This window comes from Balaenoptera acutorostrata, chromosome 4 (assembly GCF_949987535.1).
Source record: "Balaenoptera acutorostrata chromosome 4, mBalAcu1.1, whole genome shotgun sequence".
NCBI classification, from domain to species: domain Eukaryota; kingdom Metazoa; phylum Chordata; class Mammalia; order Artiodactyla; family Balaenopteridae; genus Balaenoptera; species Balaenoptera acutorostrata.
The window spans coordinates 95,374,520-95,394,899 of record NC_080067.1 but is presented as its reverse complement, the minus strand read 5'-3'; the positions used below and the strand labels follow the sequence as shown (position 1 = coordinate 95,394,899).

General features: G+C 37.9%; 2 protein-coding genes and 1 non-coding gene across 3 annotated transcripts in view; 1 reads left to right on the top strand and 2 right to left on the bottom strand.

The window, feature by feature from the left end:
- The window catches only part of GUCA1C (guanylate cyclase activator 1C), a 32,724-nt gene extending 23,446 nt beyond the window's left edge, over positions 1–9,278 (bottom strand). Inside the window, 1 exon segment of the mRNA XM_028167725.1 lies at positions 9,075–9,278. Coding sequence (XP_028023526.1) covers positions 9,075–9,278 — 204 coding nt within the window.
- Positions 6,319–6,425, top strand: LOC114238520 (U6 spliceosomal RNA). The gene has a single exon (XR_003623848.1). It is a non-coding gene; the product is annotated as a U6 spliceosomal RNA (small nuclear RNA).
- Positions 9,279–15,083: 5,805 nt separating the features above from the next.
- Positions 15,084–20,380, bottom strand: part of MORC1 (MORC family CW-type zinc finger 1) — a 243,757-nt gene continuing 238,460 nt past the window's right edge. The window contains 4 exon segments of the mRNA XM_057544938.1: positions 15,084–15,106; positions 15,353–15,372; positions 15,374–15,453; positions 18,553–18,747. Coding sequence (XP_057400921.1) covers positions 15,084–15,106; positions 15,353–15,372; positions 15,374–15,453; positions 18,553–18,747 — 318 coding nt within the window.

Below are 20,380 nucleotides of genomic sequence, written 5' to 3'. Positions count from 1 at the left end.
GGTAATAATATTGTGTATTAGGGATGTGACTTTGCTCCTGGTAATCCCTTCTATCATCCAGCCCTCCCACATTCAGTAAAGACATTCATTGCCTGAGAGATAAGTCATTGTAACAGAAAAGCAGAAATCGAGAGTTCATTCTTAGCTCTTGAGTTTCAATAGTTTAAGCCATTTGGGATTCAGAGCATAAAGTTTATGCCACAAACAAAAGATTTGGAAGAACACATCATTAGAGCCAGTTTCTCCTGGCTACTCTCAAGCTAGATAAAAATTCCATAGGCTGGAGAAGTGTGGAACAGGGAAGGAAAAGAGAATTACAAGACAGTGGGTTAGGGGTACTGCTCTGTGAGGGTCAAGACTAGTTGGAGGCAGGGGCAGGGGGGGCGAGGGGGGGACACACACCAGGTGTGGCTGGCAGATGTAAGAGCAGAAGCACTTGTGATTTACTGGCTAGAAGCTCACCAAGTTCCCCTGAACCTGACATAGCTTGCGAGGAAAGTCTGTAAAGAGTATCTAGTCAGACAACCCTGAGCCAGCCTAACAGGCTTCCAAGCCTAGGAGTATAAAGTAACTGAGAGAGAATCTGACTCAGGACGCCTAGCCGTGCGGAGACAGCAGCCTTCTAAGTGAAGCAGGAGATGAGGAGAGATTCTGTCTCAGTGAATACCAGTGTGGACGGATGCTCCTCTGACCTGTGTTAATACCTTGAGTTTTAGATGCACCTGTGGGGTTTATATGCAACCCTGGTAAGTGGAGGGAGAAATCTCCTTGGTAAAATGGGGACTCAAAATATAAATTAATTTTATTATGAAAAACAAAAGTTACATTTTTAAAATGCCTGAGTGTGTGAGTTGAAATTCTTACCAGCTGCACAAATAAAAAATACATTTTAAAATTTCCCTTGAGATAATCACTCCAGTTGGGCACTAGGTTAAAATTTGGAAGACACAGTAACCTTCCTTGGTATAAATATGGGGAAAAGGGGGAGTGAAGGAGAGAGAGAGGAATGGAAAGGAAAGAAGTCCATGTATAAAACATAGGGTACTGGAGTTGTTACTTCCCTTATTATTTTATTTAATGACTCAGTATATATTTGTTCAACATCCACTTTATGCCACTGTGCTAGGTGCGTAGTCTGCGGAAGCATGCGGGATCTAAAGGGGATGATTAATTCTTCATTTTTATTATTCAGTTTCTGCACTGCTGTTTCATGAGGATGAATTCATGTACCACTTGCATTTAAAAAGAAAAAAGAGACACGAAGAAGGGCAAACTGCAGGTGTAGCGTGAAGAAAGCAGTGTGGCTGGACTGCAAGGAGTACAGGACGAAGAGCAGTGCTAGGTGCTCCTTCATTGCCAGGTTCTGCCCGAACTTCAGCAGAAGTAAGTTCAGTGTCATGCACTCTGGACGCATAGAGCCCAGGGCGCAGGGTCATGTCTAGTATAGGAAGTAGTTTCCAGGGAACTGGGCGTTTTGCATCCATCTCTAGGTGAAGCATGTGGATACTTAGGTGAGAACAGTGCAGCCCATGTCCACTTCACTGCCTTTTAGGAACCAGTGTCCAGCAACATCTACAATTTCACAGTGTTTCTTGTTTTTGGAATATTGGCGCTGGCCCACACCCAGCTCGAATGCTCCTAAGCCTTTCATCAGCTTCTGCTTTGGCAGTGAGTCATTAGGCAATGACTCATTTTCCCTAGCAAATCAATGGCATAAATGTGGGGGGAGGAGGTGGCCCTGGTCAGTCCTTGGAGCCCACTTAACTTCAAGTCCCACGGTCTCACCCTGTGTGGGTTTAATACTGACCACGAGAGCCACACGCTTTCATCGTGTTGTACTTTTTTTTTCAGTTGTCTTTTTTTTTAATTGGAGTATAGTTGCTTTACAATGTTGTGTTAGTTTCTGCTGTACAGCAAAGTGAATCAGCTATACATATACATATATCCCCTCTTTTTTGGATTTCCTTCCCATTTAGGTCACCTCAGAGCACTGAGTAGAGTTTCCTGTGCTATACAGTAGGTTCTCATTAGTTATCTATTTTATGCATAGTAGTGTATATATGTCAATCCGAATCTCCCAATCAATCCCACCCCCCCCTTCCCCTCTTGGTATCCATGCAAAGAAAGTCAGAAAGAGAAAAACAAATATCATACGTTAACGCATATATGTGGAATCTAGAAAACATCGTGTTGTACTTTTTAATGGAGACTTCATGTTTTGACGAGGTTACTCACTACCAAGTTTGGGCCAGGCTAGACCCTCAGCTTCAAGTCCATAGGATTTCCATAATGGAATGGACAATTCCTAGTTGTAGAAATGAAGGAATCTATGTTGTTCCTTGCACAGAGACAGACCTTTTTTTTTTGAGGAGAGCCATTTCCATCACTGACCTCACCTACAAAGATTTGCTAATATCTTGCGTGTTACCATTATTTTTTCCATTTCTTTTTTGTTATAAAATTTTTAAAAATCAGTTTTAATTTTTTATCATGTACATCATACACATACATATCTAAAATTAAACTAAAAGTCTTATAATTTAAAACTTTGAACTTTGGGGCTATTTTTTCTTTTATTTACATGTTTGCAATTGAGATGCTTATTCTGCTTATGTCTTGATTTATCAATTTTAGACTTTATTTACTTCCTGTTATAGCAAGTGACAAGTATTTAACTCTATGGCCCCTATACACATCCCAGTGGTGTGCTGGAGCTTATTCTACCTGCTGATAGGAGCTGACTGTTAAATTTTCAGAAAATTTGCAAGTCAAGTATTAAATGATTGTTAGCTTGGAATTGGCCATGGTGGGAGTATTTATGCCATGGAAACCAGCAAATGTTACCAGGGCTATTTCCCCCCAGAAAACTAGTTGTTACACATTTCCCAGCATACCACTGTTCCTCCTGCATACTCTAAATAACAATTGTAGATGAATCTAAAAGTCAGGAGTTTGATTTTAACAACTCTGGTAAATTTTGTTCTCTGCATAGCTCATTGGTATACCAAAATTATTGACTTCCTTATTTTACATGGAGTTAATAATTGCCTCATCGTGATGACACCTCCTGAAGTTAACGGACAATCCACAAAAAGTGAGGCAACCAGTAATTATATGCTTATGAAGTATTCTTGCCAAACGAATCTGAATCTATTTAAGCTTCAACAGCTAAATACCAGTTTATGGGTAATACGAAGAATAGAAAGCAAATTAGATGACACAAGAAAGCAACCAACTAAATCTAGAATGTAGGATATTCTACAGAATCAATGACTCACTTTTCCTACTAACTCAATAGCATAAATGGAGCAGGGAGGTAGGAAACTACTATTATAGAAAAATCAGACTTAAAAGTCATAACCCCCTGTTTTCATGTATGGACCTTGTTTGGATGCAAACTCAAATCAAGGAAAAATTAAAAAGTATGCTTGAGACAATCAGGAAAATTTGCCCATAGACCAGGTATTAGATGACATTAGGAATTATTGTTGTCTTTGCCATGTATGATAATGGCATAATAGTTATGCCTAAAAAGTGTCCTTATTGGTAACAGGTGAATAATGAAGTATTTGCAGGTGAAATCCCGCAATGTTTGAGTAATTTTTTTCTTTTAAAAAACCCTGGGAAAAATACAGGAGGACAGATGAAACAAAGTGATAAAATTTGGTAACTGTTGAAGATGGATGATGGGTCTATGCAAGATTACTAGATTATTCTACTTAGAATAGGTGTAAAATTTTCATAATAAAAGAAGGTAATTGCTTCATTCTAAATCTATTCAATAGTTTTCTTTGTGCTTATTAGCCTTGTAACTTTTTTCCAATGTACCACATCAGATTGGTTAAATATCAGTTAATGAATTAATACTGTTTTTGAAATCCTTAAACATAGTAGATAATCCATCAATGTCATTTCTTCAGGTTTTCCTCCCTGAGTCCCCCTTCTTCCTTTCAATCGGGAGGAGAAGCACATTGGGCTTTCTGCATAGCTGTTGATCTGCACTGCCCTCCTCCATGACCCTGGACTGCCCACATCTGTTTTCCTATGTTGGATTCATTTTCTCCCTCTTTGTTGATCTAGTCCCTCATTTTGCTGGAGCACCTGCTCCGGTAGCTTCCTAAGAAAAAATAAATGTGAAGTAAAACTTTTCAGTCCTTGAATGTCTTTTTTGTTTTGTTTTCCCCCACATTTGATTTGGCCTCATACCTTCCCCCTCAAAATTTTGGAAGCTTTTCTCCATTTACTTCTAGTCTCCGGTGTAGGTGTTAAGAAGCTCAATGCTAATTTGATTTCCATTTCCCCCCCTTTTATGAAAATTACAAAATTTCTCAGCATATGCTGTAGGTTGATCTCTATTTTTGATTGTGCCAGGCCCTTGTGAAACATGTGTCTGATAGTGTCTGAGTTTTCTGGTTTGTTATGTCATCTTACATTTTCTCTGGGCTGTTTTTCCGTGACTCTCACTCACAGGATATTAGACCTATCAATCCCAATTTAAGGATTTTATTTGGAAAAACGCTGTGTGGAAGGAAACAAGAAGGAAGTCAGGGAAGGTTGAACGAGCTGCCAGACCAGGATGCTAATCTGACCTGTTGGAGTCCAGCTCCAACAGGATCCAGGATACCCCAAAAGGATGGACAGCGTCGGCGATGAACAACAGGAAGGAGACTGAGACTCGTGGACTCAGCCAAGTCAACAGGAAGGAGACTGAGACTCGTGGACTCAGCCAAGTAAAAAAATAGCACCATCTCATGCTTTCTTTATTTCATATACTCATATATAGATTACAGTAGAATTACATAAATCATTAACATACATTGTAATATTATTGTTTTGAGTCGAAAGAATGAATCATTTTGAACCCACCAAGATTTCCTTAAAAGATTACGTAAACCATACCTTTTAGTTTCTAGATTTTCTCATAAGATAAATTCCAAGGTTACCATTACGTACAGCACATGTTCTAAGAGTTATTCTTGGTGGTTAACCAACCTTAACACCTAAGTCTAAATATATCCTTATAGTCTATATATCCTTAGCCCCCACATAGCTTTTCCTACATGGACATTCCTTTTTTATAATGCCATAAAAATATCTAAAATATATTTTATAATTTCTATTTTGAATATTGCTACTCAAAGGCAATTTAATATAGCAACAAACAATATTAGGGTCCCAATAATCTATTAAAGAATAACTTTCCAAATCATTTCTATTTGTCCCTAATCTAGAACATATCTGTTCACCAGTTAATTGATCAAATATCATTAAACTACCATTAATATTGAACCACAAATTATTATTACCATCATAAACACCCTCATATGGCCATATCTCTAGGGAGGATGGTGTTTTCCAAAGAAACATTTCCCTATGTCCAGATTTAGTCACTGTTTCCCAATGTCCCTCTTTAGGTACCGGGCCTTGCCAAACAGTACTCAAAGGGGAAGTCAGGAAATCTAAGATTTTTCCTTGGGGCAAATCCTGCCACACTTAAATTTATATATATAGAAATTATAAGTATTGCTTTTACGAGGAGTGTAGTCCACCTTCCACGTGTGGTTCCGCCTTGCAGTTCTGCACTGGAGCGCCCCATGACCTTGTCATGGTGTTGCAGCATCTGGATGGCTTCCAACACTGACCCAGGTGAAGAGAGCAAGAGAAGGTTGGGTAGAAGTGTCCTTGACACTCCTGAAACTTACGGTTCAACAAAGCCACCAGGGAATCCTTGAGCCAAAGCCAGCTGACAGAGGAGTCCCCTTGTCTTAGGAATGGGCTGACCTTATTATTTCTGCTGCACTCAATCACTGGTCGTATTCTAAACCTGGGCACAGACTCAGCTCAATTGCAGTGATGGATTGCAAAGCGATGCACCTGGGGCCCTGGTCAATTACCTTCCCTGGAGGTCCGGGGTGCTAACATCATGGCCACTACTGTAAAGCAGGTTTTATTATCATCATTATGTTGAGTGTGTTAGTCTACGTACTGTGCTTAGAACAGGGGTAGGTACATCACAAGTGCTCAGAAAGCCTTAACTTTTTACTGAGTGCCAAAGAGCAGGCTGCAAGTGTGTGTGATTAGCCAAAGGAATAGTTATAAACTTTATACCCTAAATTTTGGAATCTATTTACTTTAAGCACTATTCTAATAGTCTTGGTTAACTTGAGTACAAGCCGAAGCCACTTAGAAATGGCAGAGTAGAAAGAGATTGGAAGCTTTTTAGTATTATAACAATCAGAAAGCTGGGTAAAGTGTGTTTGACAGCAGGGAAAGGGACAGAAAGACAGTAAGGGCAAACACAACAAAAGTGCATACTTTGTGCTCGCTTTGGCAGCACATATACTAAAATTGGAACGATACAGAGAAGATTAGCATGGCCCCTGTGCAAGGATGACACGCAAATTCGTGAAGCGTTCCATATTTTTGTCGTAAACAAAAATGACTAAATAAAATATTATTCACACACACACACAAAAGTGCATACTTTCAGGGTTTTTGACATCAGGGAACTTAGCTCCAGCAACTTCAATAGGCATCGGTGCTTCTTGGCATTTCATAAATGAAATAACCAATGTTCATAATAATGACTCTAATATCAAGAAAATGTTTTACCAGCACTTTGAGGAAGCAGGAAAGTGTTTTAGAATGATGTCTATCCAGAATAGTAAAACTGCAGAGGAGCTTCTTAGAAAGAGTAAATCCTCCAGGTTTCTGGACAGCTGATAGTTTTATTGATCTAATTAAACATGTGGCTTTTTTGTTTTCCTATGCATAACTGCATATCATTTCTCGCTATCACTTGATAATGAACAATCCTTACTCTTCTCATTTTACGACCTGATTTTATGTTGAGATCTCCACACCCTTCGTGGCATCAGTCATCACTGCCTGCCTAGGTTTACTTGCTTCCTAAGCAAACATGAAATCTCTATGACAAATCATAAAGAGCAGAACTTCCAAGTCATTTCAGTTGAGCTCCTGAGATGGGTTTGGCCATCCCATGACTGTCAGAGGATTCTCACTCCGACGGCACACAGGCCCCGGACACTTTGGACACTGTCTGTGCCTGCTTCCTCGACAGCATGTTCCTGTTCTTGCATATGAACCACTGACACCCACAGCGCTTCCACAAACATTGGGCTAACAACAAAATTGCCGGCCTGGGACATGACATCAACACCTTTGGAGAATAACTAAAGAACTTGATAGTTCATCTTCTAAACTCTCAGGAATACCACCATCAGAGCCTGAGAAGCTGCTGTCTAGAGCAACAGACTTCCATTGTGAAATTGGGACGCTCACAGAAGGCACAGTGGGTCAGCAGCTGCCACATGAGTGAGACATAGAGAATGACAGAGAGGGAGAGAGAGCTGAGAGGTACGTACACAGGCAGAGACAAAGAGAGACAACATGCCAGTGTGCGCACAGGGTCGTCCTGTTTAGTCCAGGCTGCTACAACAAAAATACCATAGACTGGAAGGTATAAACACATTTATTTCTCACATTTCTTAGTCTGGGAAGTCCAAGATCAAAGGCATAGGCAGATTCAGTGTCTGGTGAGGGCCCATTTCCTGGGCCCATAGACAACGCATTTCCCATAGACAACAGTCTTCTCACTGTGTCCTCACATGGAGGAAGGGGCAAGGGAGCTCTCTGGGAACTCCTTATAAGGGCACTGATCCCATTCATGAATGCTCTGCCCTCATGACCTAACCACCCCCCCAAGACCCCCCACCTCCAAATATCATATTGGGGTTTGGATTTCAACATATGATTTGAGAGGGGAACATAAATATTCAGTCTATAGCATATCCAAAACCTTTTTCAGAGTTAAAACAAAATCAGAATCTGCCTCATTTTTCTACTGATTTGTAAGCTCCTCAGGGGCAGAGCCAGGTTTGCTTGCAACTACACTAAGTAAAAATTTATGAGGAGGGAAACAGTCATGATAAGCAGGCAGTCCTTAATTCATATTTGAAAACAAAGAACAAAGGACAATAATGTCCTAAAAGAAATGTTCCTGACATTGTTACAAGGATTAAAATAGCTGTTAATTTTGCGTAGGTTTAATTTTCCCCAGGTCCTGGCTGTTACCTCCTTTTAAGTCATCTGGTTTTTTTGGCTTAAGGGCTCAAAAGGCTGTATTAGATTCCATACATCCTAATGGACAGCCAGTTGTTTTAACTGTACTGAATTAATTATCCCTTCTTTATCTTCTATTATCATGCACAGCCTTCTAAAGTCATCTATTTTTCTACCAGTAGTATTTCCCCTTCCCTTTTATTCTAGACGGCATCAGCACATTTTGAAATATACAGATCCACAGGTAAAACAACTGAAATGTACAAGGAAAAGCAGACAGGAACAACTTAGCCTAGTATTTCAGATTGTCACTTTTTTGTCTTATTTTTTTCTATTCCATATTTTCTTTTCTCGTTTTTATATTTTTTTAAGACATGAAATTAAATGTGCTGCAGCTCAGGAATGAGTAAATTCAAGACAACAGTTGAGTAACAATCTTTAGAAACTAATATTTATCTGAATTTAAAACTGTAAATTATTTTGTTTTTCCCCAAAATAAATTGGTCAGATATGAAAAAAAGAAAAGGATTATGAAGCATTCTAACTTTTGTTATGGGTATGAACAACATGTTGGCTAATTTGTATTGATTTATCTGCCAATCTAGATGCAATCACACTTTTAAAAGCAGATTCCTATAATTTGCTTTTCTATAAAATGTCACCAATGCATTAAATACTTTGAAAACAGTCTTTGTAAATCAATCTGCACTTATTAGATTTGTTTAAAGGATAGCATTAGAATTCCACGCCAAGATTTAACTTGGTTTTAAAATAACTCCCTACATGCAGAACATTTCCAAGGGCAGAGAGGCTAGTTCGCAATTATTTTCATGCTGGCAGTGCTAAATGTGTTTAATGACTCACCTACAAGCTGTGGGTTCTCTGAAGACCTCCCCATTCAGTGGAACACACACATTTTACCTTAGACTATTTTATATTGAAGAAAGAGGGAAATGGAGAATCATAGCCAAATGATAAGTAAAAGTTCTTACTTTGTTCTTGTCAACGGTATTACAGATTTGATCAACATGTTGACTGGCTTTTTGATTCAGACCTTGCAGACGCAAGCATGTCTTAAACTCACACAGTGTTTGCAGACCGGATGGATATTGCATTTTAAGTTTTCTGTACCACACACGGGTCTCTTTAGCAGGAGGTGCTGTCTCACCACCAGCTATAGATTTGCTATTCCCCATCCTGATTCACAGTCTACAGGTTTTCTCCGGCTGTTTTCATGTAAGGTCTTTCTGGATTTAGTCCCTCAGTCTTCACTAAAACTTGAGGTTAACATATGCACTTAGAAACTACTCTAAACCTCTTACGGCTATAGGCTAAATAAGAATAGAAAGCCAGTGAGATTAATTCACCTGTACAATTTTAAGACCAAGGTCACTTACTAGCTGATGGGATTGTTGCTTACTGCCATTCAGAGAGAGAGTTTTCTGTAAAGGACAGAGACAGTATTTTAGAGGGTAACCCTTGCCATATCGTTAGCCATAAGTTACACCTACATTATTGAGTGGTACAGTGGGGTTTAATGGAAGGAACTTAGAGTTGCAATCAGAAAGTCTGGGTTCTAGGCTTTGTTTACCACTTATTAACTACATTGAACTGTTACTTCGGTTATGTCTCAGTTTCCCATCTGTAAAATAGTATCAAGAGTATCTGCCTTCTCACATCTGAATAGTGTGAAGATAAATTTAGATGAACATTTTTTTAAGCCACGGAAAAATTAAACATTCTGAGTATTGTTAAAGGAATTCTATGTACGAGAGGGAAATAAGCAGAGATAACCAGATAATAAGTAGTTAGAAGAGTTGTAGATGTAGTAGGCTGTAAATTGTGGACTGCAGATAAAGGAAGATATGGGGCTGTGTCTTCCGGCATTGTACCTGCCACTGCCCGCACCCACCCGCCCCACCCCCGCTTTCTGATCTTGTCTTTTGTCTCTCAAACCTGCATCTAGCCATACCCTCTGCCTGTTGGTTTTATCCCACTCTAGTTCCTGAGCTTATCTGGTCCCAGCCAAGCCCAAATTGCCAGTGGACTTCAGAGCTGATCCAATGGGCCTAAGAACTGTATCCATGGTCTAATAATGGAAATGAATTGCCCCGTGTGGTCCCCAAGCCATTTTGCTACCAACCATACTTAGGAGCAACAGAATTATATTATTTCCTCCTGGAGTCATCTGGTCCCAACATGGCTCTCCTCCCCTAAACTTACTCCATTCCCCCCCTCCCCCGATTCCCATGTTGACTCAGTTCATAAGTCTAGTTACTACTTTAGTCCCCATTCCTTAGTCCTAACTGATTACCTGTTTAAAACCCCAGATCCTCCAAGAACTGGAGCCACTGGGGCCTAAATGAACTGCCTTGACAGGAAGCAGAGAGGTTATGATTAATTTTCTGTCAAACATACCAATATAGACTTTCAATAGAAAATTTCTATTTCATAACTAGATTTAAATGAAGTGTTCAATCAGGTCATAGAAATTTAGAACTTATTCATTTGGAAGTATTACTTGAAAACATTAGAGTAGATGAGATTTCTTATGCAGAGTAAAAAGAGAGAAGATGAGATAATGAGGACTCAGCCCTTGGGAATATTCAGTTAGGAAATATGAGGAACATACTGTAAAAATCTTCAAAAACCATTCTCTGAGGAAGTCCCCCTTCAGACTCTTTCTAAATGTCTGCCAGAAGAATGCTCAGAGGCATTGACTTCTTATCGCCATTAACATTCATTAATCACCAATTTTTAGATTAAAGGAAGAATGGATACTGATGTTGGCAGAGGAAGATAATGAAAGCTTTTAAGGGGCCAAGAAAATCCCCTGTGGAAGGAAAACTTTGTATAGATCAACAATGCAAGAACCTGAGATCCAGAAACTGTTTGATCATATAAATTATGCTTTAAAAAAACCTGCATAATGATTACTTGAAATAAAGAGTATTCTTACACTGGATACAATATTTATATCTCAAAATCAGAAATCTTGCTATATAAAAGTGATTAACCAGTCATAAGATAATGGGAAAAAAGATTCATTTTTAATAGGCCATAGAATAAATCTAATTAATTACAAAAAATATAACTATAATATACTAGATATATTTGAAGAAAAATTTTAAATACTAATATAGGTCACTAATGAAGACCTGAACATATAGAAAGGCATATTTTGGTCTTGGGTAGAAAGACTTATATATATATACATATATATGCAATTCTCCCTAACCACAAACCCAACAAAGTACAAATAAAATTTGAGGGGTAGGTAGTGAATTGAAACCTAATTCTAAGTTTGACTAAGAATTACACACACAAAGATACAGAGGAAATTTTCGAAAAATTAAATTATTAGCTAGCCCTACCAAAAGAACATGGATCCAACAAGAGAAAAGATGAGACAATCAATGGAAAAAAATAGAGTTTTTTTGTGTTTTAGAACTCAGTGCAAATACAAATAGGAATTTAACATGCAATAAGGTGGTATTGCAGATCATTGGGGAAAAGATTGATTATTCAACTGATAATTCTGGGACATTATTGTGGAAACACACACACACAACAAAGTCAGATCTCTAACTTACTCCTTACAGCAAAATAAATTCTAGATGAATCAAAGATTTAGCAATATGATTATCAAAATCATTAGAGAAAACAATGTAAAAATTCTTTAGAATTTTAGCATTGGGAAGTACTCTCTAAATATGACTAAAAAGCCCAGAAGCCATAAATGAAAGGAAATTAAAGCAAACATTTTTGAAAATCTCACATGGCTCAAAACATAATAAAAACATTAAAAAATGAAAAATTATGAGAAAACATTTGTGACACACATCATATAAAAAAGATTATTTCCCTAATATGAAAATAGTTCCTATAAATTAGTAGGAAAATATAACCAAGTTGAAAAATGAACAAAGGCCAAATTTGAAAATTCAAATGAATTTTAAACATGAAAAGGTGTTCAGTCTTACTCATAAGAAATGTACATTAAAGCTACAAGTATATACCACTTTTCATCTATTTGATCAATGACATAAGAAAGCTTGATAATTCATGGGGTAGGTGAAGGTGTGAGAAACAGACATTAATATATTGCTGGAGGGTGTTTATTAATACAATTTTTATGAAGTGTTATTAGGCAATATCTATTAATAATATCTGTATGTACCCTTTGACTCAGCAATGCATCTTCTGAAGTTTATTTAACAAGTATAATTGCATATGTGTGAAATGAACATATTTACAAGAATGTTCACTGTTGTGTGCATGTAAATCCAAAAGGATGAGAACATGTAAAAAAAAAGTGAACACTAACAATGAAATATCAGAAAGGGAATGTAAAAGAACAATCCCTTTTAAAATTGCATCAAAAAATAAATTATTTAGGAATAATCCTGACCAAGGAGGTGAAAGACTTATATGCTGAGAACTCTAAAACATTAATAAAGGAAACTGAAGATGATTCAAAGAAATGAAAAGATATTCCATGCACTTGGATTGGAAGAATTAACATTGTTAAAATGGCCACACTACCCAAAGCAATCTACAGACTTAATGTGATCCCTATCAAACTACCCATCACATTTTTCACAGAACTAGAATAATCCTACAATGTATGTGGAACCATAAAAGACCCAGAATTGGCAAAGAAATCCTGAGGAAAAAGAACAAAGCAGGAGGCATAACCCTCCCAGACTTCAGACAATACTACAAAGCTACAGTAATCACAACAGCATGGTATTGGCACAGAAACAGACATATGGATCAACAGAACAGAATAGAGAGCCCAGAAATAAACCCAAACACCTACAGTCAATTAATCTTTGACAAAGGAGGCAAGAATATACAATGGAGAAAAGACAGTCTCTTCAGCAAGTGGTGTTGGGAAACCTGGACAGCTGCATGTCCATCAATGCAGTTAGAACATACCCTCACATCATACACAAAAATAAATTCAAAATGGCTTAAAGACTTAAATATAAGACATGATACAACAAAACTCCTAGAAGAGAACATAGGCAAAACATTCTCTGACATAAATCATACCAATGTTTTCTTAGGTCAGTCTCCCAAGGCAATAGAAATAAAGCAAAAATAAACAAATGGGACCTAATCATACTTATAAGCTTTTGCACAGCAAAGGAAACCATAAACAAAATGAAAAGAAAACCTATGGACTGGGAGAAATTATTTGCAAATGATGTGACCAATGAGGGCTTAATTTCCAAAATATATAAACAGCTCATACAACTCAATAACAAAAAACTGAACAATCCAATCAAAAAATGGGCAGAAGACCTAAATAGACATTTCTCCAAAGAAGAAATACAGATGGCCAATAGGCACATGAAAAGATGCTCAATATCACTAATTATTAGAGAAATGCAAATCAAAACTACAATGAGGTACCACCTCACACCAGTCAGAACAGCCATCATTAAAAAGTCTACAAATAACAAATGCTAGAGAGGGTGTGGAGAAAAGGGAACCCTCCTATTGTTGGTGGGAATGTAAATTGGTGCAGCCACTATGGAAAACAGAATAGAGATTCCTCAAAAAACTAAAAATAGAATTGCCCTATGATCCAACAATCCCACTCCTGGACATATACCCAGACAAAACTATAATTCAAAAAGACACATGCACCCCAATGTTCATAGCAGCATTATTTACAATAGCCAAGACATGGAAACAACCTAAGGGTCCATCAACAGATGAATGGATAAAGAAGATGTGGTACATATATACACAAGGGAATATTATTCAGCCATAAAAAAGAGTGAAATAATGCCATTTGCAGCAACATGGATGGACTCAGAGATTATTATACTAAGTGAAGTAAGTGAGAAAGAGAAAGAGAAGTGCCATATAATATCACTTACACGTGGAATCTAAAATATGACACAAATGGACTTACCTGTGAAACAGAAACAGACTCACAGACATAGAGAACAGACTTGTGGTTGCCAAGAGGGAGGTGGGGAGAGGGAGGGATGAATCAGGAGTTTGGTATTAGCAAATGCAAACTATTATATATATGTATAGCTGAATTACTTTGCTGTACACCAGAAACTAACAAAAACACTGTAAATCAACTATACCTTAATAAATTTTTTAAAATTTTTTTAAAAAGAAAGAAAAGCAAAAGCCTTATAAAAGAGAAAAAAAAGAAAAATGTAAATGTCCATCATAAGATGGATATTTACCTAAAATAAATTTTGGTATACCTATAGAATGGAATAATAAAGAGCAATTTAAAGATAATGAGACAGCGCTACCTATACTGAGCCTGATATGGAATGATCTTGAAGATATATTAAGTGGAAAAAAACAAAAGCATAGTTTGGATGCTATTACATCCATATTTATATCCACATAATGATTTATATGGTTTTATATACATTGACTGATTTTGGATGAATTCATAAGTAACTAGTAAAACCATGCCTCTTGAGAAGAGTAATTAAGTAACTAAAGACAAGAACGGGATGAAGACTTTTCACTGTACTGTATTCCATTTCACATGTTCTGAATTTTGTACTATGTGCATGTACATAAAAATAAAATTATACAATTACACAAACAACTATTAAATGTTTTATTGCTTTTGTCCAAAGTTGCAGACATTTCTAAACAAATAAAACAAACAGTTGTCAAGGAAAATACAAAACACAATTCTTACATATATGTAATATGTATACATATTATGCTTAGAAGATTGGTTCTTTTACTATAACTCAATAGTAAAATTATCATATAAAATATATCTCAAAGTTCTTTTGGGATGTATATTATCTGCTTTACTGAGTACTGGCTGTAGCAGAGAAGGGGTATAATGTCTTTCTTTTTCAACTCAAGTTTCAAAAGGAGGTGATTCTGTAGTTCTTTGGCTCTTAAAAACCACTGTTTTCCAGTTTTTACAAACTTTTTAGTGAAAACAAAATTTAAGCCTAAATGACATTTCCATCTTTCTTAGCAGCTCACAGGAATTAGAGAACTCTAGAAATGGTTTCTGAAAGAACAGGAAGAGTTAGGGAATAGAACTGGGAAACATACAAATTGTAAACCAGTCTCCATTTCTAAAACATAAAATTTTCTTACTGTTAAACAAGATGAACTTTACAATAACAAGTGCAGAGGAGATTTTTTTTAAAGAATCTTCTTTTTTTCTTATTCGCATTTTAAAAAATGGAATGTCTTTTCTTTTAATTTTGAGAAGTACTTTCCTTTTTTTCTGAAAGGAGACTATGTCCTGTACCTGCAGTCACTTTATTTAAAATGCTGAAAAAGGAAATTATCTTCTTTAAGCAAAGCTTCTAAATAACTGTCAATCTGCTCCAGGTCTCCTGCTGGACCACCCTGGAAAAGAGAAGCAACAATCATAGGAGGGGAAGAAGCTACAGGGTTTATTCCTGTAATCTGGGTGGCCTTGGACCAGTCTTCCCTATGATTCACGTAGCAACAAAACCCAGTTTGCATTTGAATAATGCTTTTAACCTTCTGAAATGTTTTTGCATTTAATCTCATTTTATGCTCACAAGTGGTTAGGAACTTGAATCTTTTTTTTTTTTTCTTCTTCTTCTTTAGCGGAAATTAGTTCAACTGTGTTTTTGGGGGGGGTTCCCCTTCTATTTAATTACTTGTCATATTCCTAAAGCCCCTGCCCTCATCTCATTTTTCTGTTATAGGCTCTCATCTTCCATCTTAAAATTCATGAATTTTTAGCCTTAGAGGCAAAACAGATGGGCAGGCAAATTCTGACATCTCTGTTTCTCCTTTTTCCTCTGCAGCATCTTTTCCCACAGCCTTTGGCTTGCTGCCCTGATCTGTCCCCTTTTCTCTTTCCCTCAGTTCTCTATTGGGGTAATCTCAAGATCTCCTTCCTTGAGCTTCTTGATCCATGAACAGAGGGACAAATGCTCCCTCTTTACTGACCTAAGTCTCACTCCCTCAGGCCCAACCATGGGATCAACTCATTCTCCAACTGCGCTGATGGATAGGAGAATTTTTAGGAAGGACCTTTCAGAAATAATCCCAATGTTATTATTGTTTCCAATAAGTGTCTGGCACTATCATAGTTTCTCCATCCCTCATCTGGTTCCATTAAATGTGTTTTTGCTTTGCTCCCTTTGCCCTAGATTTGCTCAGTCTTCTAACAAGCCTGAATTGTACTGAGTCCCAGCTTTGTAACTAGGACCCTGTTTGGGTTTCCATGATGCTGATATTCACTAGGGTTTCCAAATATTCACTGACCCTGAGGAATGCCCTGTGTGACCCTTTCTGACACCGACAGCTCTCAGCCTGTTCAGTCTGGTCTAATCCTTTGGCTCCTGTCCTCTACCCAGCAGACTAGACTTCCTGCTAGGACTCCAGGTTGATCCTGTCCCCAGGTTCTTCATGTGCTGCCCCAACCGTCTGTTCCAGGTCCACCGCATCTCATGTGTCTGCTCTACTCCATGGTAGTTGCTCGGGCAATTAAAGGCACTGAAAATGTAAATTTCAAGTGGGAGATGAGAGTAAACATATCTGGGCAGGAGCCTTTTGAGTACCTCTCCAATGATACTGGATGAAACATTTCACATTCTGTGGGCTAAAGCCCTTCACCTCTTTACTAGTGAATAAAACAAATTAAGTTAGTATAATTACTCTGGCTACTGTGAGGGAACCCAGGGGTTTGACACAGAAGGCAGAGTAAACTACTATTCTTTCTTTTTTTTTTTTCCTAGCCGAACAGATTTGCTATTGTGAGAACCAAATAATTTTTATGAACTTTCTTGATAGACAGTGGTATTCCATTTCTATGATAAAGAACTTCCTTGGTCTCTCTAGTTGTTCTTGTTCGTGAAACAACAGTCATCACTGAAACGCTACCATGCGTGAGGCTCCACCAGGCCTTTTACACGCAAAAACGTTCGCCACCCTCGGCAGCCACAAGAACCCAAAGGAGCGCCACTCAAATCCCACTCTCACCAATTGGCTTAGGTAGTACTGTTGACAGAAGGACAAATATAATTACCATTATGTGAAAACGGTTAGCTTTAATCATCCTTTTTATTTTAATAATGAAACATTTTAACTGTTGCCTAGACCAGCCAAGAAGAGAGGGATCTTCTCTTTTGGCTATATACTTAATCAAAAATATTTTCTGTGTTTTTATTTTCTGTTTTATATAAGAGAAATCCCAGAAAATCCAAAGATGCATAGTTTTTGAAAGAGCAATGAACTCTCACACTTAAAACCAGACAGTCAAAAAAAAAAAAAAAAAAAAAAAACCAGACAGTAGGCTTCAAAGTCCATGCTCATCATATTCAATACTGATGCGCAAGTTTCCTCATCTGTCTCTCTGCGAACCCCTTCATGGGCAAGGCCGTCCTCCAGGCCTCCAGGCAGGTCTCTCTGGGAGACAGCTCCTGCCCCCTCTCCCTGCATGGCCCAGGAAGTAACTGTCTCCTGTCCCAGATTCAGGGCCTATGTCTGAGTTTTGTGTGGGTCCTGAGACAATTTTCTCCCCGTCAGACCCTATTTCCATATACTTTTTTAAAGCAGGCTAGAGGATATCTAAGGAGCTTCCAGTTTACCATGACAATAAACTGAGCCAAAGGGTAGTCTTGAGGCAGCCCAGAGAGTGCCCAGGTGTCCGTCACCAGTGCTGGGGAAGCAACACAAAGTGCTGGGTGCTGAGTGTATGATGCCAAGTTGCTCCAGACACAGACCGGCCCTTGCGGGCCCCCAGAGAACTTTCTGACCCCCTCTTAGGGAGCCTTCCTAGGAGTCCCACTCAACAACCTCTGTTTATACCCCAAAGAAAGCTGAGAAACACAGACATAGTTCCTGGGCTCACTGTTGATTTCTCAATTTATTTCTAGCATATACAGAAAGACTTTTCAACATTGGATATATATACTTTAATTTTTGATGTTTTCTCCCCAGCATATGTATATGCTGTAGTAGAAGATGGGTCTTTCCTCACTGGCTCAATCTATCATAGAAGCCCAATTCTTTATGCATTCAAATATATAAACAAACAAGAACAGTAATTCATACTTACATGATATTTTCCAATCTCTCTAACCTCTCCCCTAAGATTAGAAGAGCCTGTATTTTTAACCTCTGTATTAGGATAAAAATTAAAATATTTTGTTGTCTGAAAAAATTAGAAAAAATTTCCTACTGGAAATATGCTACTGAGGAGACAGCATGATCGAACTATACCAACAGCAGAAGCAAAGATTCTGATTTTTTAAAGGGAAAAAATAATAGGCCTTTAAAACAGTGTTCTAATTTATACTTTCAAAGTTCATTTATTTGTGATTTCAATATCCATTAAGAGAGAGTTAGGGCTCGGTTAAGTGACTCGTCCAAAGTCATAAGTGGATGACGACATTAGGAGAGGAAGCTAGCCCAGCACTCTCTACACAATGTGTGTTCCTATTACTCAAATAAAATTTCATTTCTTACCAGCTGAAGTTTCTGCAATAATACTGTCAGTTTCACACGAAGATTATTCAGTTTGTCTTCAGTGATTTTTCTTTTTTTTTCACATTGTCCCAGGGATACTTCATTAACCACTGCTCTTCTGTTTGTATCATAGACAATGGATTGCATGGTTTTCTTTAGTTTTTTTTCATATTGGACCATGTAAACATTATGGATCTGGGAATGTTTTAAAAACAGTTTTAATATATTTTTAAAATATTACTTTCTTCCCTAATAGCAGAATATCATATTCCTATTCTACACATATGTACCAAGTGTCAACTCTGTATGTATGTACTATGGGTGGTCTACATTTAAGATATGTTGATCCCTTAAGGAACTAACAATCTGATGGAAGAGGAAGAGAAAGAAGGAAAAATGTACAATAGTCCAGTAACTATAATATAAAGAGGCACGCCAAGGTCAGCTCAGAAACCCTTGCTTTGGAATAAAGAAGAAACCTAGCAATGCTTGAATTTGTTCTCCTACCAGGGCTACCATATTCTTCAAGGCACAAAGGGGATAGGTGCCTGTGACCACTTGCCACAGCACCAGTAACTCATAGGTGACTACAGAGTGTCCAGCCACTTGGGACTTTAAATGTGTGATTTATAACTCAAGTCTGTAGCATCTGAAAAGCACAGAAGCTACAGTAAGAGGAATTCCTAGTCTGCCGCTCTCCTTGGGTTCCCTAATCTGATGTAAAGAGTACGGTTATACACTAACGCATGTGACCTTTGCTAATTCAAGAGTCTTGGTTATTTTCCAAGAGCTCATGTTGCACCTGAGACACTCACAGAATAGAAAGAAGTAATGGAGTGGCCAAATGTTTCAATTTCAAAATGACATTAATTGCCTGTATCAACATTTTGAGAGGGCTAGGGGATATTCTGAGAAAAGAGATACAGGGCAAATCCTGTTTTGATAAACATTTGAATGTTTCAGCAATAGGAAGATTTCTGTATTCTAATATGCTGGGTTGCCAGGAAAATTGTAGGGTAGCCTGGTTTGTCTTCTGGGTCCACCCTGTCCCCCTTCACCCTCCTCCACTACACTCACTAATACATGCAGGCCCTTCCCCAACACTGCCACGTCATTCCCGTTAAGCACTCATTGACCTCACACATTTCTCCTTTTTCTATAAAATTCTTTAAACAAACAAAACCCCCTAAGTATACTGAATTCTGTTTAATAGACATTCACCAACCACTTCCTAAATTCGAGGCACTGAATTTTATTATAGGTGATGCAGAGATATGTAAGATTTAGTCTTTGCCCTCAGAAGCTTCTTGTCTACAGAATGAGATAATACAAGTATGCAAATATTGTATCTTATGGGAGAAAATGTATTGTGCCCCAAGTAAGGCACAGATATTATTAGAGTTGAGAGGCGGGTGTGGAGTCTCCATTAAATAGAAGACCATTAAAGTCCTGACTTACGGTATCTGAGTTGGATTGACATCACTAATTTACCTCCAATTATGTATACTATTCATGTGCTATTAACGGAGAGGAATATTTGGGAGCAGGGACCCAAATATCACTCCACGGTGGTAAACAACGGCCATATATGCGTGTGTTTATATATATACACACATACATTCACACATATATATCATGCGTTGTATTAAAGGTGAGACTTAATTGTGAAATCTGTAGATTGCCACGAAAAGAAATCTTAGATTTCTTTCGAGACTTACACTGCCTGGATGCTTGTGTGAGGGCACAGGAATTAGACTCTGAAATCCTTGACCTGGCTCTGCCTCTTCTTACCTCATTTCCTGAGTTCTAGGCCTCGCCCTTCCAGGTA